The sequence below is a fragment of the Pongo pygmaeus genome, chromosome 7, assembly GCF_028885625.2.
Source record: "Pongo pygmaeus isolate AG05252 chromosome 7, NHGRI_mPonPyg2-v2.0_pri, whole genome shotgun sequence".
Classification (NCBI taxonomy): Eukaryota; Metazoa; Chordata; class Mammalia; order Primates; family Hominidae; genus Pongo; species Pongo pygmaeus.
This window is the reverse complement of record NC_072380.2, coordinates 9443813-9464560: the sequence shown is the minus strand read 5'-3', so window position 1 is coordinate 9464560 and position 20748 is coordinate 9443813. Positions and strand designations below refer to the sequence as shown.

Below are 20748 nucleotides of genomic sequence, written 5' to 3'. Positions count from 1 at the left end.
GCATGCAGATTAAGGGGCGGTTTATGCAGAAATCTGTAGGGAAGGGGTGGTAATTATTGGGTCACTGCCATGGAAAGGGGCGGTAACTCCCTGGTATTGCCATGGCAACGGTAAACTGACGTGGCACCCTGGTGGGCCTGTCTGATGGAAAGCTGCTTTGGCCCTGACCTTGCTTTAGTTTGTCCTCAATCTGGTCTGGTGTCTGAGCCCCGCCTCCTACCTCAATCCCACTCAAGGCGAGCTTGATATCCTCTTCCATCCACCACCAAGTTTGTGGAGAACGAAAAATACCTCCTCATGATATGATAAGGAGTATTACAAAGGGCAGCGCAGCAGGCACAGGTTGCCTGGGTCAGCATTCTGGTCCCCCGTGGCCTTGATCCCCCCTCGTCACGTCTCTGGGGGTATCGTGGTCTCGGTAATCTCAAGTTTCTTGAGATGCCAAAAGTCTGAAACCCCCACCTCCCTGGGCAGTTCGGTAGACCACAGAACCGTAGTCATTTTAGATGGCATTAATAACATTTCAGGCGGGGAGACTACGCTGAGCAGAATGCACGGTGATCATGACCTAGTCGACACATTTCAAGCGGGCCAGAGGCAGAGCCATCTTCAGGGATCAAGTCAAAGGAGAAGCTGAAAAAACGGGGCCTGGCTAGCTCGCTAAACAAAACGAGATAGATTTCACAAAATCACAGATTCTTAATGTCAGAAGACACCTTAGAGTTGTTTCTCCCAAACCGAAGGCGCCTGTAAGTCACTAGGGGATCCTGTTAAAATGCAGATTCCCTGGTTCGGTAGGTCTGGAGTGGGGGCTGCTTTGTCCAGAGACCACACCTTGGGTCCAACCTTCACAGCACAACGGAATCGCTTTAAGAGCTTAAAAAAATACTTACGTCTGGGCTTCTCTGTCCCTGTCCCCCCAGCCCCAGGGATTCTGTCATTTGGTCCGGGGGCAGCCTGGGCGTTTGGAGGTTAAAAAGCTCCCAGATGATTGCAATATGCAGCGGAGTTTGAGAACCAGCGCCTTGGACTCTCGCTTCTCAAGCTACTGCGCGCACCGGCGTCCCACTGGGGTCGCGCGGGCCCCACCACCAGAGATGCTGACTCAGCAAGTCGGGAGGGGTTGCGGTGCGACCTGCCAATTTGCATTTCCAACCGGCGCCCAGGTGACGCCGACTCTGCTGGTCTATGGTCTTGGAGGTCTCCTAATTTTTCAGCGATGCCTCCCAGATGGGGAGGCCAAGAAGTGCCTCGCTCAAGGTCTCCCCACACCCGACCTCCAGACCCTCAATCCTGGGCCAGCTACACCGCAAACCTTTCCAGCTGTCTTTCCTGCGCCCTGCGTTTCTTCCCCACGTCACTTGCCAGGGAGCCGCTAAACAGCAAGACCGCGCGCTCTGCGGCTCCAGAGTGCGGATTTCGGTCGCGTGCGGCTCTGACCGCGTCGCCCCATCCCTGGCGGGGCCACGCACGGACGCCAGGGCTGGCGCCGCGGAGGGGGGCGATGCGCGCGGACTCTCCCGGGGCCCTGACTGTCCCTGAGTCCTCCCTGCGGGGGCGTGCGCGGCCCGCCCCCCGCGGCGCCACGCGGCCCCTCCTCGGCCGGGGATTGGTGCGCCGGGCGGGGCGGGGCGGCATAAAGGCGCGGGGTCCGGTTTCGCTGGGTCTACGGGCAGCTCCAGCTCTGGGTTCATAGCCTGCGCGGGGTTCGCAGGAAGGTCAGTGTGGGGGTCGCCCGACATTTCCCCCGGCGGAGGCGGGAGCCGAGCCACATCTTGGCGTGGGGACTTGCCGCGGAGCGGGTTGCCTGGGGCTGGCCGAGGTCGGGGCGAGCCCTGCGCGGCGCCGGAGACTCTGCAATCCCAGGCGTCCGCAGGGTTCCCGGCCGTGGCCGCAGAGTCAGGAGGGGCGGCGCCGGAGCCCGGTGCGGAGAGGGCCCAGGCGCAGCCGGGGTTAGCGGGGCGCGACACCCGCTCCCCTCCACTTTTGAAAGGGCTTCCCACGCCGGGAGGAGGGGCGGGCATGGCCGGCCCCGCGAAACCTGTTTGTACAGACTTTGGGAAGCCATCGCCTGCGGAGGGTGGGACCCCACAGCCTGTCCACCCGCCCAGGCTGAGACCTCGCGTCCTCGTCCTGGATGCCCCACCGGCTTCTCGTCCCGGGCAGCCGCGCACGGGAGGAGGAGACTCCCGCTCTGCAGTCAGACCTCCCTCTGAGACTCTCCCTAGCTCACGCTTAGAGCTTTGGGATTTTTCTCGATCCTTTCTAGCTTTCAGATCATCCCCACGTAAAGCCCAGACTTTAACCAGCTCAGAGAGTTAAAAAAAAAAAAAAAAAAAAAAAAAAAAAGAGAAAGCGAATGGGGATTGAGCCTTTACACGGACCGCGCAGTTTGCACAGTGCTTTTCATAGATTGACTGCTTTTATTAAATGCTCTCAACAATCTATTGTGATGGCACGGTGATTGCCCCCTTTCCGAGGACGCGGAAACTTGAGATTTGGCGAGGCAAGAAGCCAGGCGCACACAGCGAGGCGGGCCACGGGCCCCGCACCCCTGGCCGGTCCGTGCTCTCCCCGTGGGGAGGGGTGCAGGCTGCCAGGAAAGGTGCCCCCCTGCGTGGCCCTGGGGGTGTTTCTTCCTTTTTGCCTCCTCTTAGGCATCTGATCTCATCTCTTCTCTTGAGTGGGAAGAGTCGGGGTGGTGGAAGTAGAGGGTATGGGACACGGTGGACCTACCTCTCTTGGTAGTTAGTAACTGCCTGAACTTGGGCCGGTCAGTGGATTCTGAAAAATGGGGAAAAGGTCCCAGCTTGAGGGTTGCTGTGAGGGTTAAAGAAGAGTTCAGGAAAGCAGATGCTTCGCGAACGCTCCGTAGTTACGAGGCGCCTGATTTTTCCTTGGATCATTACTATTAAGAGGATGCATTGGTGATGATGATGATGTAATGAGTCAGAGGTTTTAAAGCCCAGACTGCCTTGAAAGTGCGTCTGGGTAAACGTTCTTGCTCCTTAAAGCAGAATAAGATTGGAGTGGGGGAGCCCAGTGAAAATGAAGGTGGACATGGACATAGCTATTAAGTTAGAAGTGGGGAGGGGGCAGGGGGCATTGGCGCCAGGAAGTTGTAAACTGGGCAGTTATCACCGAGTTCAGAGCAGGGAAGTCCCGATGTGAGGGGCTAGGCATGAAGGTACCAGCAGCGGAAATGCTCCTGTAGACCCCTGAGGCTGGAAGGAAGGAGCAGGCAGTGGGAGAGTAGTAGATTTAGGCACGTTTGCAAGTGGAAGGGGAGAGAGGACAAGGGCTGGGGGGGTTGAAGTTTGCTGGGTCTCTGGGGGCAGTATTGATCTATGTTAGGCGAGTTTTCTCGCTCTTCAGATACATATGTACATATATGCGTGCAGGTCATTTCTTGGTGCTGAACACTGTAAAACTTTTTTCTTTTGTAGTTTTAGTTGTGATTCCTTTCACATAAGATTAGATTTACCATCCTAAACATTTCTAAGAGTACTGTTCAGTAGCGTTAAGTATATTCATGTTGTTGTGCAATCAATCTCCAGCACTTGTTCATCAAACTGAAACTCTGCGCTCATTAAACACTAATTTCTCTGCCTCTACCCCAGCCCTTGGCAACCAGTCACCTTTCTGCTTTATGTTTCTATGATTTTTTGAGTGCTTTAAATAATGCACATCAGTGGAGGAATACAGTGTTTGTCCTTCGGTGACTGGTTTATTTCACTTAGCCTGATGACTTTGAGCTTCATCCATGTTGTAGCAAGTGTCAGAATTCCCTTCTTTTTTAAGGCTGAAAAACTTCCATTGTATGTGTAGACCCTATTTTCTTTATCCGTTCATCTATTGGAGGCTGGATATCTTAGTTTCACGCTTCATTGTTAAAGACGTTACTTAATACATCTTTTACTGTCTCCATACCTAAGAATAATTACAGCTAGAAATGTTGGGAGATCTCATGACAGCAAGAACATTGAGGAAAACTGATGTTGCATATCTAGTTGCCTTTGGTATTATGGGTGGAAGTTTCCTTAATATCTAAAAAATTATCTATCTTTAGAGCAATTGTAGTTGAATTAAGTCCCCTCCCCACCCCCCGCCACCACACCCCAATAAACTGAAGTAACTTCCCTGAGAACAGGATCATTTGATTTTTTGAGATGTAAACCTGTGATGGTTTCCCCTTACTGTCTGCCTCTTAGACACAGCATTGAGTGAGTACGAACACGCATCACAACTTCCTGGGGGAAAATATATCGTCTTCTGGCACCTAAACCCAACAGGTCCACACCAAACTCACTTGTCTTCTCACCTGACCTGCTTCTTCTCTAGAAAGCCCGTTCTTGCAGCGGCCCAAATTAGAGACCTTCATATTCTTGACACCTTCACCACCCACCTATGTGGAAGCAATCACTCAAGCCAGCTGAGCTGAGTCTGTATCTGTATCGCCTCCTCATTTCCAGATGCCGCTGCTGTGTGACTGCTGCTGCTGTTAATGCAGATAAGTGGATATGCAGGGGCATGGAAGAAGTCGTGACCTTCCATGACCAACCCAGAGAGGCCCAGGTTGGGAAAGTGCTTCATTATTTGTGGAGGAGAGTACGTTAACCTTCTCCTCTTTATCCCTTGCAATTAAAGTAAACAAGGTGCTTGGGAGAGAAAGTGTGGGCTATCATTTCATGTTTGGGTAGGAGGGACTGAAAATCATGTTTGATGGCTTTCTCTATGTAAATTTAGTATCTAGCTTGGCAAAGAAAGTTTTACTTTAGAACAACTCTTCTCCAGTTGTAATCTGGGGAACTGTGGAGGGTCTCTGAAACCTTTTGTGGGTCCGTGAGGTCAAAACTATTTTTAAAAACAATGCTGAGATGTTATTTACCTTTTTCATTCTTTCTCTCACAAGTGTGCAGTGAGTTTCCCAGAGATTACATGACTTGCAAAGAGCTTTGCCTCTGATGACTAATGGGATTTGTGCTTGTGTATTCTTCTGTTTCTCAGTCTTCTAAGGTGTTAGGGTTAGGATGAAAATATCTGCATTTTCAGAGATGAACTCAATTTGCACTTAGTATTTCTACTGTGCACTCACTGGGTGTCTTCACTTAGACCTATTATATCTGTGACCTCATTTTCTTTTAATAAGTTATTAATTTGAAATCTCAGAGTTTTCTGTGCCTATATGAAAAGACAACAAAAAGTACACTCTGTAGTCTTGATTGGAAAGCCTTTCTAAAATTTCAAATGGTATAAAATTATTTTTGAATGTAATAATATTTTATTCTAAAATAAAAGGATATTTATATATTCTTCTATTTAAGGATAGATTATTGGCTTAACAGGGGGATATTAGAAAACTTGATTTTTCAGCTCACAGCTGTACCACCTATGCCTAAAATGCTGAAAAAAATGAAATGAATATATCAGAGTTTCTGACTCATGAAAGGGAGGAATTTACTCCAGAGAAATGGGCAAAACTAAGGCAAGGTGAAAGCTTTCCTCAGCTTTATAGCTGTTAGTAATTGGTCTTATGAATCTTATGCCAGAGAACCATTTTCAATAGTATTATGGTGCCAGTAGCATTATTTTGAGACCAACCATTCAGAGTCCTCTAAAGAAAAATGAATTGAATTGCTTAAGTGTGGATATAATGAGCTTTTTAAAAGCCAGAAATTTTTGTCATAGCTTTTCAAACTAAATCGTCACTGTATTCTTTACCACCCTATGCTTTCAATATAAAATAAGAGAAAATTGCCAGCTTTACTTAAGAATGTCCCGATGAAACAGTAAAAATGACTGTCCGGATTAAATCTTGACTTATGAGTATGCATGTCTTTGATATGCTGTATAGTGTAGGAAAGTGCCCATAAAGCATTCTGTGGCGTATTTCAAAGTGTGATGGTTGTCTTCAGGTAAAGCAGTGTGTGATTGAATTGTGAGCTAAACTGGCCACTTTTCTTAATAGAAAACCATTTTTGCTTGACAGACTGACTGACAGACAATGAGTATTCATACTTGGATAATTGCCAGACATATTCTAAAACATGAACGAAGTGAGCCTGTCACTTCAAGGAAACAACTAACAGTGTTTGTTGCCAATTAATTTGTATTTACCACGAGCTTGACAGCTTCCCCATACTTAGGAATTTTCTGATGAGACCAGTGGTGATATTACCTAGTAGGACTTTTGAATATTACATAGTGAAGTGTGTTAATATTTGGACAATGTGCATAACTTACTGAACCAATAATTATTTTATATTACAATGCAATAATAATAGAAATAAAGTGCACAATAAATGGAATATGCTTGAATCATCCTGAAGCCACCCCCTTTCCTCCCAGTCCACGGAAAATTGTCTTCCACAAAACTGGTCCCTGGTGCTAAAAATGTTGGAGACCATTGATTTAAAGCATTAAAGTAAGTTTTAATGTAGAAAAGTACAAAAAGTTCATTGATAAGGTTTCAGATTCCGCATCACAACTAAACTTTAAGAAGACCGATGGATTGAGTTTTGGAGTGGTAGCAAAGACAAACATCCAGAGTTATTTGAAAAAATGAATAAAATACCATTTCCTCTTTTCACTGCTGTTTGGATTTTTTTTCAATTAGAACAACAAATTACAGAAGCGGATATGAAAATCCAGTTGGTTTTTTTTTGTTTTTTATCAAAGAGAAGTATAAAGTTTAAAATAATGGCACTCCTTCCACTGGATATTTTTTGTATTGGAAAACAGTTTGTTTGTTTGTTTTTGAGATGTAGTCTTGCTCTGTCTCCCAGGCTGGAGTGGAGTGCAGTGGCACCATCTCGGCTCACTGCAACCTCCACATCTCTGGTTCAAGCAATTCTTCTGCCTCAGCCTCCCGAAAATATAGTTATTTTAATAATGATGTTTATGTTAACATGTTTATTGTTTTTAAATGAATTAATTAAGATGTTAAACATTTATTTGTTTTCTAACACTAAATAGTAATAGATATAACCAACATTAACAGTAGCTTTTTGGAGTTCTCCATTTTTAAGAGTGTAAAGGAGTTTTAAGACCAAAAAGTTAGAGAACTTCTGCCTGAAGGGTATTAAGTTTAACTTGGCAGGAGCAAGAAGAAAAGCTGCATGCTGTAGATGGTTGGAGGGTCTTTAAATTTTATTTTTGTTTTTAATACCTATGTATTGTTAAAGCGATTCCCTAATAGAGGCAATATTGCTGTGCGGTGGTTAAGAACTAGGTTTTCTAGGGGAGTGGTGCTTGTAGTAGTGCTGTTAAGCACTCACCAGCTTGTGGCATATAAACAGCAAAAAATGTTAGCCACTTACAATAGTGGAATAAGAAGAACCAACTCCATTACGAACTGTCCATGTTGTTGAACTAAAACTTCACATTCAATTAACAATTTGTTGGGTGCCTCCTTCATGCTTTCCCTTTGTGGAGAAAGAGATGAATACATTTGTACCTGTTTTATATCTTTAGGGTTTCCTTTCCCCCACAGCTCCAGTCTTCAATTTTTAAATTAAAAAAAAACCCCTTTTTAACTGTGACCATTCATTATTTTGCTTTCAGGAATTGGAATTGTCTTTCAGTCTCGAATGTTCTGGGAAATGTTGTCTCTGGGCTTCCTCAATATCCCTTTGCACTTGCCGAAATAAGTGACTGTAGGAATCCAAGTTCTTGGCCGGGTGCGGTGGCTTATGCCTGTAATCCCAGCACTTTGGGAGGCCGAGGCGGGTGGATCACGAGGTCAGGAGATTGAGACCATCCTGGCTAACATGGTAAAACCCTGTCTCTACTAAAAAAAAAAAATACAAAAAAAAAAAATTAGCCGAGTGTGGTGGTGGGTGCCTGTAGTTCCACCTACTCGGGAGGCTGAGGCAGGAGAATGGCGTGAACCCAAGAGGCAGAGTTTGCAGTGAGCCAAGATCACACGACTGCACTCCAGCCTGGGCGACAGAGCCAGACTCCGTCTCAAAAAAAGAAAAGAAAAAGAATCCAAGTTCTTACCTGGTTTCAGGTGCCAGCAGTGGCTACACTTAGTGTTCCTCTAAGGGTTGCTTGAGGAAAAGCTCAGGCCTTTCCTGTAATGTGGCCCATCCTGGACACCTGCCTCATCACTTTGGGCCTGTGCAGTAAAAGCAGAGATGTGCCCACGGTGAGAAGGTTCTCTTCTGCTCACTTATTTGAGAACATTAGCTGGGGTGAAGGGCCTCAGGTGTCTTGTAGATGCTGGACACCTGGTGGGTCCAGTCACTGACCTGTCTTGTTATGGAGTAGTAAAGAGCAAAACCCTCATGACCCAGAAAGGTGTGAAAAGGTGTATGTTTTGAAAAGACATTATTTTCCTTTTGTTTCCTGTAATTTGGGTTTTGGTATGATTAGGGATTGCAAGAAAGCTTCTGCTACTTCTGGCATTTAACTTGGAATCACTGTCTTAAATCTACTTGAGGCACTGAGTACCTTCCTGTAAGTTCATATCTTACAGGAAATGTCTCTAACTGTGGTTTGTTTACTTTTTCTCCCTTTATAATGCAAAATAGAAGATGCTTGAGGGGATGGGACACCTGAGTTGGCTTTGAAGCTCACCTGCCTTTCCTGTTGGAAGAGATCTTCCTCTCCCAGCGGGCAGGTGAGTAGAGGCCACAGGTCAGTGTGAGTGTGTGGTAGGCCTGCCTGTAGGGAGGGTGGGGGGGTTTGCTGTTAGAACCAGCAAAGCAAGCTGGGCAGCTCTGGTTTACTCTCAAGACATGCCTGCCTGGGTGTTGGGGACAGGTTGAGGAACATGGCAGTCTCAAGCCATATGTGACTGGACCGTCTTGGCCTCTAAGGCCAGGGCTGATCTCATGGTCAGCTGGTACTACTAAAGCTGATGAGGAGGAGGAGCTAGACTAAATTAAATTATGTGATCTTTGAAACAATAAGAAAATGGCTTTTTTACGTGACCCGTTCTACAGGGATGATGGAAAAACAAAAATCCTTCACAGCTTACTAAATACTGCTGCAAGCCTTTTTATCCTTTTATTTTAACCCTCTGCTTTTCTAGGCTGGTTCATCATAACATGTGAGTGTTAACACAAGATTTATAGGGCACTTTGTATTTAATCTGGGACCCATTTGTATCCTCAGATGTTGTGTGGACAAGTTGATAACAGTTGTAGTCAAGACTTAAAGCCTTTGCTAGGATCCACTGACTTTGTCTCTGTGATGTGCAGGTTCTCTGTGCAGTTACCGCCTCTGTTGCATTAGATCCCAGCTGGTGTCAGCGTTGTGCGGTGTCAGTTCTGAATCTCAGTTTGGCCTTTGTTTGGCCGGACTTTGTGTGAGCAACACTTTATCCCTTTATCACAGGGCCTGGCTCACAGGAGGCCCTGGACTGGCTTCCTGTCGGTGAACTCAGCAGTCTGTTTAGTTTGATTCCTGAATCTAAAAGCATAGCTTTAAAAAATAATAATAAAAAAATAAAAGCATAGCTTTGCTCATTCGCTGACAATCTTAGCGTTCATTTTAGCTGAAGAGTTTGTTTTGAAGAGCTGGAGGGATAAAAGGTCACATCGTTAACTCTGCTCCTTTTTTCTCACAAGGTATTTGAAAAGAAAATGCTGTTCATTAGGATGCTGAGGCGACTGGGGCAGAGCCCAGCCTGTGGCTGTTGGACACCTGTCCTGCCGGTCCGCTTTCTGGGCATCTCCCCTCGGCAAATTCCAGCAGATGCTAACTTCCACTCTGCGTCTTTCTCTGACACAGACCATCCACGAGTCTTAATTACAGGTTAGTTTTTCTTTTCTTTTTTCTACTTCCATGGCTGGATTGTTTCCTGTGCTATGTGTCTGTGCCTTTGTTTTTGGAATGTGTAATGTGCTATCCGAACCATACTGCCTGTCTCTGTAGCCGATAATGCAGCAAAAACAGGCTTGGCCAGATGACAGAATCTGGATTTATTCTCTGTACTATGAAAAGGATTTCAGAATGAGGTATTTTATAATACGAAAGTTTTAAATTAGAGCAGCTGATCTTATTGATCAGACACTGCCTTTTTCACTATTGGCTTTTTTGTTTGTTTTTTTAGAATTTTGCAAATCCAAATCCTTATTTCATCACTGTTGCCAGCACTTGGTTTTCCCTGCCGTAATTTTTGTTGTTGTTCGAAGGAATCTAGGAAACTGGGGGCCAAATAGCTGCTCTGGAACTTGGTTTCCTTCCATATTAGGATCAGTCTGGGGAGCGAAGGCTAGTGGACAGGAGGGTGCTGGGGCTAGAACATTGATTCTGGTGTTAGGCACGCTGTTCCTTGGCCAGACTCCTGAACCTAAACTCAGAGTCATTAATCCCAAACTATTATTGCACATTTGCGTGTTGGAAATAGAGAAGGTAAGTTAGCGTCTGGCCAAGGGACTTGTTGCCGCAGCGTTCATTGTTGTCCTCGAGCTCATCATGGCCCTTGAGCTCATTGTTGCCATTGAGCTCATCATTGCCAGTGACTCGCTCCCTGAACCTCCTCACCTCAAATATGTTCGGCCCCTGATTTTGTATCCTTGTCACTCCAGACTTTACTCTGTTACTTCCAGCCAGCCCAAGCCTACCTCCAGTTTGATGGACATGTTTTACTTCTTTCTCTTCCTTGCCAGGCTTTCTTCCCTTGGTTTTACAGCATTACCCTTCTCATTTTCGTGTGTGTGTGTGTGTGTGTGTGTGCGTGCACGTGCACGCGCTCTTTTACTGCCTTGTCCACTTCTGAGGCTGAAATAAGTTTCAAGCTTAGTAGATGTCCCTCTGTGCCTTTCTTCGGATTCACCCATTGTGTTGTCCGAGTGTTTGTTTTATTCCCTCTCACCTCCCCTAATGATGCATCTTTCAGGGTGTCCTGGTTTTACTCCCAAGTTAACAAATGCTTACAGGAAGTCCCACTTTTATATTTTCCTGCCTCATCAGTTTCTCTCAAATGAAATGGACTGTTGTCCTTACCCAAATGTGTTCCTAGCCCACTGGCCTCCCGTTTCTATTAATGGCATGTTTAATCCTTCAAACTAGAAGCTGTACTATTGATTTTAACTTTCTCGGTGGCGCCTTGTTGATTCAGTTGTCTGCCCCTTTTTCAAATGACTTCTTGGTTTCTCCCTGCCTCTTTGCCCTTTCATATCCCAGGCCACTTCTAATGGAGGATGGGATTCTGCCTCATCTCACCAGAGGTGGATATGAATCTGTTCATACTGGTTTTGAATGATTTTGTCGCCCATAGCAGACAAGCTTCAAAGTTCATCAAAATAATGAAGGCCAAGATTGAGTTCCTGCCCCAAGAAATTCCAGACCTGTGTCTGGCTTTCATGAGATTTTCCTCTTCTTATGCCCTTGCTTCTCCTCTTTCTCGGAACCACTCCATGCTGGTGAGAGTGTTGTCTCTGAAACGAATGTTACCTGTATTGGCCTCTGTCCTAGCCTGGGGGAGATCATTGCATTTCTAAGTGCTGCACCGTGTTTCTGAGAAGATTGGAAGTAAGCAGCAGTTATATCAGCTCAACCTAGGACTTACGTAGTTAGCTAAGACTGAAAACTAGTCTCACTCAGTTATTACCTTCTGGGAATAATTGAACTGTTTAGATTTGCATTAAAGCTTCACTTTTTTTCTTCTTCATCTAGGGGGTCTTGGCCAGCTGGGAGTGGGGCTTGCTAATCTTTTGAGGTAAGAGCCCTAAAAACTTGAAATTTAAAATCTGAGTTCTTAAGTATATGGAGCCTTTAAAAGGCATTGGGATGCCTTTTAAACTTCTTTTCTCTCTCCTCTTGCTCCTTACCATTGTTAAGATATATCTAAATAACTGCTATATATAAATATAGATATAGATATATAGAGATATAGATATAGTTTTTTTTTTTTTGAGATGGAGCCTCAGTCTGTCACCCAGGCTGGAGTGCAGTGGTGCAATCCCGGCTCACTATAACCTCCACCTCCTGGGTTCAAGTGATTCTCCTGCCTCAGCCTCCCGAGTAGCTGGGACTACAGGCACATACCACCATGCCCAGCTAATTTTTTGTATTTTTGGTAGAGATGGGCTCTCGCTGTTGCCCAGGCTGGTCTTCTAACTCCTGGCCTCAAGTGATCTGCCCACCTCGCCTTCCCAAAGTGCTGGGATTACAGATGTGAGCTATTGTGCCCAGCCTAAAATACATTTTATTTTGCCTCTGAATATCACAGACTTGTAGCAGGCCCTTGACTCAACATCTCCAGACTGGTGCTTTGCTCTCTCTCTCTCTCTTTCCTAACTTAGGCAAAGTGAGACACACATCTCCCAATGAATCGCTTTGACTTTTAGTTGTTTGAGAACCAAGGGAAGTACAGGTGCAAACTGGAAGGGAAGAGTGTGAGATTTGGAGCGAATGGGATGAGAGAATAAGAAGAGGGGAGAGAAGATAAGAAGAATGATGAGGAAGAGGTAAAAACTCTAGGGGGTAATGGGAAGAAACTGGTGACAAGCATAGGGTTAACAGTCAGCTGAGAGGAGAAACAGAAGACAGAGTCATGGGCAGGGAAATAGAGGCCTGAGTGTGAGAGAGACAAGAACTGAAGGTGTGGAAATTGAGGATGAAGAGGAAGTAGAGATTTGGAGGCTGGCAGAAAACTACAGTTCTTATTTTAAATGACTTCTCACAGGACTCATTGCATCCTAGATGTTGCCAACTTGTGTGTGTTGATTTTCCCTTTAGGAAACGATTTGGAAAGGACAATGTGATTTTGTCTGACATAAGGAAACCCCCCGATCATGTCTTTCACAGTGGTAAGAGATCAATAGGTCTTGCTTTTATTTTTATCTCTAATTTTCAAAGCACAAAGAGGTGGCTTATGAAATTGTTGAGTGCAACAGCTCATAGCTGAGTTTATGACTCAAAGAGGAGTTATTGAGGCACTGGTATTTCACTTAAAAGTACATATTTTACCCAAAGAATTATAAAACATGCCACTATAAAGACACATGCACGCGTATGTTTATTGCAGCACTATTCACATAGCAAAGACTTGGAACCAACCCAAATGTCCAACAGTGATAGACTGGATTAAGAAAATGTGGCACATATACACCATGGAATACTATGCAGCCATAAAAAATGATGAGTTCATGTCCTTTGTAGGGACATAGATGAAGCTGGAAACCATCATTCTCAGCAAACTATCGCAAGGACGAAAAACCAAACACTGCATGTTCTCACTCATAGATGGGAATTGAACAATGAGAACACATGGACACAGGAAGGGGAACATCACACACCGGGGCCTGTTGTGGGGTGGGGGGAGCGTGGAGGGATAGCATTAGGAGATATACCTAATGTTAAATGACGAGTTAATGGGTGCAGCACACCAATATGGCACATGTATACATATGTAACAAACCTGCACATTGTGCACATGTACCCTAAAACTTAAAGTATAGTAAAAAAATACATATTTTTAATGCTGCTGCTTGTTCAAGTGATAAAAGAACAGAAGAATTCTTTTGACCTTGAAGTTTTTGGAATAATATATTTTGATGTTATTTGAAATAAAAACTTTGTTTCCTGTCTTTGTATTTTAAGTTAGCTTGTTGACTTGGAGAGAATACAAACAAAAATCAAGTTCTGTACTAAAGAAAAGGAACTTTAGAAATTTGGAAAAATAAATCCTGTTGTTACAGTGTAGAATTGCTCTTAAAGTACTACACACATACACACACACACACAAACCTCAAGCTCTTCTAGTCAGGTTTTTTACTGCTTCAAAAATGTTTTTATGACTAGGCATGGTGGCTCACACCTGTAATCCCAGCAATTTGGGAGGCTGAGGTGGGAGGATCAGTTGAGTCCAGGAGTTCAAGACTAGCCTGGGCAATATAGTGAGACCCTGTCTCCACAAGAAATAAAAAATGAGCTGGGCATGGTGGCACATGCCTGTAGTCCTAGCTACTTGGGAGGACCACTTGAGCCCAGGAGATGGAGGCTGCAGTGAGCCGTGATTGCATCACTGCACTCCAGCCTGAGCGACAGAGCAAGACTCTGTCCCCGCTGCCCCAAAAATAAGGTTTTGTAATGCCTCCTAGTCCTTCCTGTTCAGCATCAGCCTTTTGCTGCTCGCCATGGGGAAGAGTGACAGTTTGCTGTAAGTGGGGAAAATTGGCACAGAACAAGATCAGCTTTACCTCTGTGTAATTGAGTATGATAAACTCATGATTTTGGGCTCTTCTATACCAAGGTGGTGGTGGTGGTGAATATGTCCGTTTCTCTATTCCTTTTCAAATGTGCACCCTGGAAGCAGAGTGAAGCCACTCTGTGCATACAGGGCTGGGAGGAACGGCACCCACTCTGGAGCCCGATGCCTAGCTGCAGCCCCATTTCCTCCACTTGTTCTCTGATCCTGGCAAGTTGCTTAACCTCTCGGTGCCTGTTTCCTCATCAGTAAAATGTGTTTACCTCCAAGGCTGTGTGGGAAAGAAATGTACATAAAGTCCTTAGAACAGGGTCTGGCCCAGGCAGGTCCTGTAGGAGCATTTGCTGTCACTACCTGGGGGGAGTGATTGTGACTTGTGATTCTTCCATAAGAAAAATGCTGCCTAGTGCCCAGCTGGCTTAGTTACCGCATGGCTACCAGTGAAATTCACAAGTCAACGGCGGAAAGGGGAAAGGTCCATTTAGTTCACAGCCCTTTTCACATTCGTGGTTTCAATTTATGTTCCTTGCAGGTCCGTTCATTTATTCTGATATCTTGGATTATAAGAATCTTCGGGAGATCGTGGTAAACAACCGCATCACCTGGTTGTTTCATTACAGCGCTTTGCTCAGCGCCATTGGAGAAGCAAATGTTTCCCTGGCGAGAGCAGTGAATATAACTGGTAAGCATCTGGCTCTGGCTGGATGTGATTTATTTGCCCATTTTTCTAGTTCTTTAAGAAGAGATGTTTTCAGATTCTGATAGTGTCTGTTCATTTCAGGCCTGCATAATATCCTGGACGTTGCTGCGGAACACAATCTGCGATTGTTTGTGCCTAGCACGATCGGGGCTTTTGGACCCACCTCTCCCCGGAATCCAACCCCCGATCTCTGTATTCAGAGACCCAGGACCATCTACGGGGTGTCCAAGGTCCACGCGGAGCTCATGGGAGAAGTAAGCATCACTCAGCAAGATTGCTGAATGTGCCCTGGCTGGCACGATTTGCTGTTTGCTTTCTCATTCTTTTTGCCTCCAAGGCCTGGTGATTCATCCCTGGAGGAACTTTCCCTCTTCTTGGATCCCAGCCCCAGAGTCACTTACTTAACTCACTAGGTTTGCCATGTAGCAGGTGTTTCCAGCTCCTGAAACCTCAACCGTATGGGAACACTCAGCACTTCTTGGGTGCCCCGTGCACAGCCCCCATCTCTTCATTTGCTGCTTGTCTTACTTGTACCCCACCATTCTTTCTGGCTCCCAGTATTGATAGCCATTGGTAGTAACTCTAAAACCTCAAACATCTTGGGTTTTTTTGTTTGTTTGTTTGTTTTTTGAGACAGAGTCTTGCTCTGTCACCCAGGCTGTAGTGTGGTGGCGTGATCTCAGCTCATAGCAGCCTCCGCCTCCTGGGTTCAAGGGATTCTCATGCCTCAGCCTCCGAAGTAGCTGGGATTATAGGCACGTGCCACCATGCCCAGCTAAATTTTATATTTTTAGTAGAGGCAGTGTTTTGCCATGTTGGCCAGGCTGGTCTCAAACTTCTGACCTCAAGTGATCCACCCACTTCAGCATCCCAAAGTGTTGGGATTATAGGTGTGAACTACTGCAAAATACTGTTTATCTTTATAACTCTAGTAGATTTGAGTTACTGCCTGCTCCTCCAGTTCTGTCATAGCCATGGCCCTCTCATCCACTGTTCTCTCCTCTGCTTTTCCCCATGCCACGTGTGGGAATGCACTCAGGCTGAATTGTTTAGGATGATGATCAGTGGCGCCTTTCCAAAGAGAGGCTGGAAATGCCTACTGTAGGCTAATGTGTCATTTACAGCATTGATGTATCACCAAAAAGTTGATTTTCTTTAAAAGATAAAAACTTAGGAGTCTTTATTTTCTTTAGGAGTATTTAAATATTACTGCATGGAATGAGATTTCAGAAAAAGGCAGGTTTTTTTTTTTCTTGCATCTATCTGATTTAAAATATCTGTGTTTGAATACGTTCTCTCTTTTTCATAGTATTATCATTACCGGTATGGGTTAGATTTCCGATGCCTGAGATATCCTGGAATCATTTCAGCTGACTCCCAGCCTGGAGGAGGAACAACTGGTTAAGTGTTTTCTATTTCTTACATCTTTTATATGTTAGGTAGGCTTTCTAGCCAGGTGCGGAGGCTCATGCCTATAATTCCAGCACTTTGGGAGGCTGAGGCAGGAGGATCACTCTAGCCAGAGACCAGCCTGGACAACACAGTGGGACCTTGTCTCTATGAAAAATAAACAAAAATTAGCCAGGCATGATGGCCCGCACCTGTAGTCCCAGCTACTGGGGAGGCTGAGGCAGGAGGGTCTCTTGAGCCCAGAGGGCCAAGGGTGCGGTGAGCCGAGATCGTGCCACTGCACTCCAGCCTGGGTGACAGAGTGAGACCCTGTCTCAAAAATAAAAAACAACAACAAAAAAAAACACCCACCAAAAATAAAAAAAAAAAATAGACTGACTTATTGCTAGGTGGAGTTGTCTTGTAGTAAATGAATTTGCTATCTTTTTAGCTGTATGCTAACCAGAGTTTTTCTGTAATATCTCCCGATGTGCATTTTAAAAGCACAGTGAACCCAATTGGCTTACACTCACTAAGGGTAGCACATGCCAGCGTTGTCAGTTCAGCTCGGGATTGGCCACCCCCAGTGCCAGAATAAAACGTAATATTCAAGAACAAATCTGTGACTCACAGTGTAGGAAGACCCCCAGCAAGCAGCAGCCTCTCGTTTCTTAACACGCAGAGAAAGCCCTATTAAAATAGACTCTAGGCATTGTGTATGTGAAAGGAACATAAGTATGATTATTATTTTGGACTCAAACACTCATTCTGTTTCGTAAGTCCCACATCAGGTATCCTTCCCACATCTGTGGTCCTGAGAATGAATATGGAAAGTACTTGACCACATCAGAGGGATTTGGAAGCAGGCCTTAAAAAACTTCTGCTTTTTAATATGGTGCTTCTCCAGGTGTGGTCTGGGGAGCTCCGGTCATCCTCCAGACACTTGCAAGGGGTCTTGGGGGTCCAAAATCTTATCAATATGGAGACATTACTGGCCTTTTTCACTCTCCTTTCACAAATGCATTGTAGAGTTTTCCAGAGGTGGTGTGGTGTGTGAGATAAGAACGGACTGGATACAGAAGCAGATGGGGGCTCCAGCGGACCCCTATCAAGCCAGACCCTAAAGAGATTTTTAGAATGTACAACAGACCATCCTTCTCAGTAAATTTTGTTTGTTTAGAAAATATACTCTTTTTCCTATAAAATGTTATACATATTAATAAGTGATAGGCTTATTGTCATTTAAAAAGGTAATATTCTAAACAATTCTCAGTTAACTCTGTTTCAGTAAATATTGATATAACCCACATTAGTCAGATCTCTTTGGGAGTTCTCAATTCTTTTTTTTTTTTGAAGTGGAGTCTTGCTCTGTCACCCAGGCTGGAGTGCAATGGCGTGATCTCAGCTCACTGCAGTCTCCATCTCCTGGGTTCAAGCGATTCTCATGCCTCAGCCTCCCAAGTAGCTGGGATTACAGATGTGTGCCATCACACCTGGCTAATTTTTGTATTTTTAGTAGAGCTGGGGTTTCACTGTGTTGGACAGGCTAGTCTTGAACTCCTGATCTCAGGTGATCTGCCTGCCTCAGCCTCCCAAACTGCTAGGACTATAGGCCTGAGTCACTGAGCTTGACTGGAGTTCTTAATTTTTAAGAATCTGTTATAAAAAGACTCTGAGACTAGAACATTTGAGAACTGCTGCCTTGATCCAAGAGGCTCGTTCATTGTTTTGTTATAACCCACACACGGGATTCCCTTTCAGACTATGCAGTCCAGATTTTCCATGATGCCACAAAGCATGGCAAATTCGAGTGCAACCTGGAAGCCCGCACGAGGCTGCCCATGATGTACATTGACGACTGCCTCAGGGCCACCCTGGAGGTCATGGAGGCCCCAGCCGAGTCCCTTTCCATGAGGACCTACAATGTCAGCGCCATGAGCTTCACACCTGAGGAGCTGGCCCAGGAGGTCCTCAAGCACGTGCCGGAATTCCAGATCACATACAACGTGGATGCCGTTCGGCAGGCCATAGGTTCGTACCCGGTGGCAAAGGCCTTTACTTTGAGTCTCTGGAGAACGTAAACCTTGGAAGGATAAAGAGAACATAGATCCTTCCCAAGAGTCCAGACACCTTTTGGAGAAGGAGCCTAGCCCAAGAAATTGTTGAGCTCAAGCCAGCACATGCTTTGATTTTGGGGAATGATATCTAAAGTGGGTGAAATCATTTCATTCCAAATAAACAGCTTGTTAGCCTTTCATCATTTTTACAGTTTAAACATAAAGCAAGGAAAAATAGAAGCAACAGAGGTAGTATGAAAACAGCCCCAGGTTTTCAAATACTGTAACTTTGCCAATTTGTGGGTGGAAGCACCTCTTTGAGTATAAAACTTCTTATGAAGTTGTGTGAGATTTTAATAATGTGTGAAAATTCACAGTGCCTCACAAAAGATGGGTTAATAGTCTTTGGCCCGAAGAGGGTGACTGCATAACAGCGGTTCTGCTTTACTCGAAGGAATTTCCTGTTTTGTACCTTGTACGGTAGACCTTTATATAAAATGGTCAAGACCTTTTTGCAAATCCACAACCTGAATAACTTAAGCTACTCTTGCGTATCTTTTCCTAGCGGATAGTTGGCCGATGAACTTTGATGACAGCAATGCTCGGAAGGACTGGGGGTGGAAACATGATTTTGATCTTCCAGAGTTGGTGACTGCCATGTTGAACTTCCATGGTTCTGAAACCAGAGTTGCCCAAGCCAACTGAAAGAATATGGAAGAGGAGCTCCTGTGTCCTGGTCCACTGTCAAAGGAGAACTGTCACAACTCCAAGGTTATAGACTCCAAGGAGCCTACATTATTTGGAACTGACTAATTGGACTAAATTTTGGCAGCTCATATTGAACTGCTAGACAAAGAATGGAGTTAACATTTAAGCATTTTCAGAATGTTGTAGGTATGGTGGTGGGACTTTTCAGTTTTTGCTGTTTGCCTGAACTTGTCTAAATACATTCCACAGAATAAGGCTTAAGTCATCATTACTTTCCATTTCCTTAATTAGGATGAAGTGACCGTTTCTGGGAAGGTGGGAGTATGTGACATTTGTATTTAATTAAATTCAATTTAAATATTCCTCCTAAGACTCGATTATTCTCTTGACTAGAGACCAAAGATTACATTTTAAGGACTTTCAAAGAGGTACTCCTCATTTAAAAGTATTCTTTACTATCCCAGCGGAACGTAAAACATGTTTGGTGTATTCATCCCATGTCCATCACATTCAAGATATTTTGACACTGCTTCAAAAATCATAATTTCTGGTTTTTCTGTAAAATGCTAGATCTGTGGGAAATTAAGAATTTAAAGATGATGTAATCAGTGAAGGGTAGCCCCTCTCTTATTTTGATTGCCCTCCTGTTAGTGAGCTAAGTGTAATTCCCAGGAACATAATTCCCTGACTGGCAATATCAGCATCTAGGGAGATTGTCTAATACACAGGTTTCTGGGCTACACCCCTTTAGATTCACTCATTAAGTGCCAGGTGCCACTGGTTGTTTGAATCCAGCTGAGGCCCACTAGTCAGACCAGTTTAGACCAATGCAGTTTTCTAAAGAGCACTTTCTTGTTGCATCTTTTTTTTAGATATTCCTGAGTTGAGCCTTCAGAAGGGCTACTCTAAACTCTTTGATGCAATTACCATATAGATACATACAGGTTAACTTTTTTAGTTGGAGTTAGGCCAAATCACCAATTTGTGATTATATTTTGTGGTAAGGGCATGAGTGTTCAGAAAATGCTTTCAATCCAGTCATTTAAAAAAAATTTCTGGTGCAATACTGTACAGATACGTACAGGTTAACTTTTTTCCAGTGACCTCAGAATGTACTGCACGTAAAATCACTAGGAAGTGAAACTTCCAATTCCACAGATTAATCATGGATATATTTGATAACAGCTATCAAGGATTAAAAGGCATCTATTTATGTTACATGCTTAATAACAAAATGTTATGCATTTGGAGTTTTGAACTGTTAGGTCAAAGCGTGGATTTTTTTGAAGACATAATTGGATTTAAAATCTATTTGACTATTAACTGGAGAACTTTTAGGTCATTGAATGGTTTTGTTTAATAGTTACATTATTGTTGCTTTTTCCTCCACTTAATAAGGTTTATGTTTGTAGATTTTATTTTTTTGTTATTTTTCTTTTGGGCTACTCTTGAGAGGCAGGAAGATTTTATTTTTTAAAACCAGACAGTTAGTAATGAATTCTTTTTTTGACAGTTAGTTTGAGATATAGTTTACATATCATAAAATTCACTCATTTATAGTTCTGTGGTTTTCAATGTATTAAAGAGTTTTGCAACCGTCACTATAATCTAATTTTAGGCCGTTTCGACACCCCACGAAGAAACCATATTATATAAGCCCTTCCCACCCTAGGCAACCGCTAATGTACTTCTGTCTCTGGGTTTGCCTGTTCTGAGCATTTTATATAAGT

At 44.3% G+C, this 20748-nt stretch overlaps 1 protein-coding gene across 4 annotated transcripts; it reads left to right on the top strand.

The window, feature by feature from the left end:
• Positions 1 to 1640: 1640 nt before the first annotated feature.
• On the top strand, positions 1641 to 19381 carry LOC129042491 (L-threonine 3-dehydrogenase, mitochondrial). Of its 4 annotated transcripts, none has more exons than XM_063668507.1 (10): positions 1641 to 1718; positions 8535 to 8623; positions 9576 to 9762; positions 11629 to 11671; positions 12694 to 12764; positions 14697 to 14846; positions 14946 to 15118; positions 16174 to 16264; positions 18015 to 18284; positions 18876 to 19381. In XM_063668507.1, the coding sequence occupies exons 3-10, from the start codon at positions 9591 to 9593 to the stop codon at positions 19013 to 19015; spliced, it is 1110 nt and encodes a 369-aa protein (XP_063524577.1). In that variant the 5' UTR covers positions 1641 to 1718; positions 8535 to 8623; positions 9576 to 9590; the 3' UTR covers positions 19016 to 19381. The 4 variants fall into 4 exon arrangements, with proteins under 4 accessions (XP_063524577.1, XP_063524576.1, XP_054354562.1 ...); XM_054498587.2 differs by lacking the exon at positions 1641 to 1718 and adding an exon at positions 2495 to 2605; XM_054498590.2 differs by lacking the exons at positions 1641 to 1718; positions 8535 to 8623 and adding exons at positions 2527 to 2605; positions 4473 to 4655.
• Positions 19382 to 20748: the final 1367 nt, after the last annotated feature.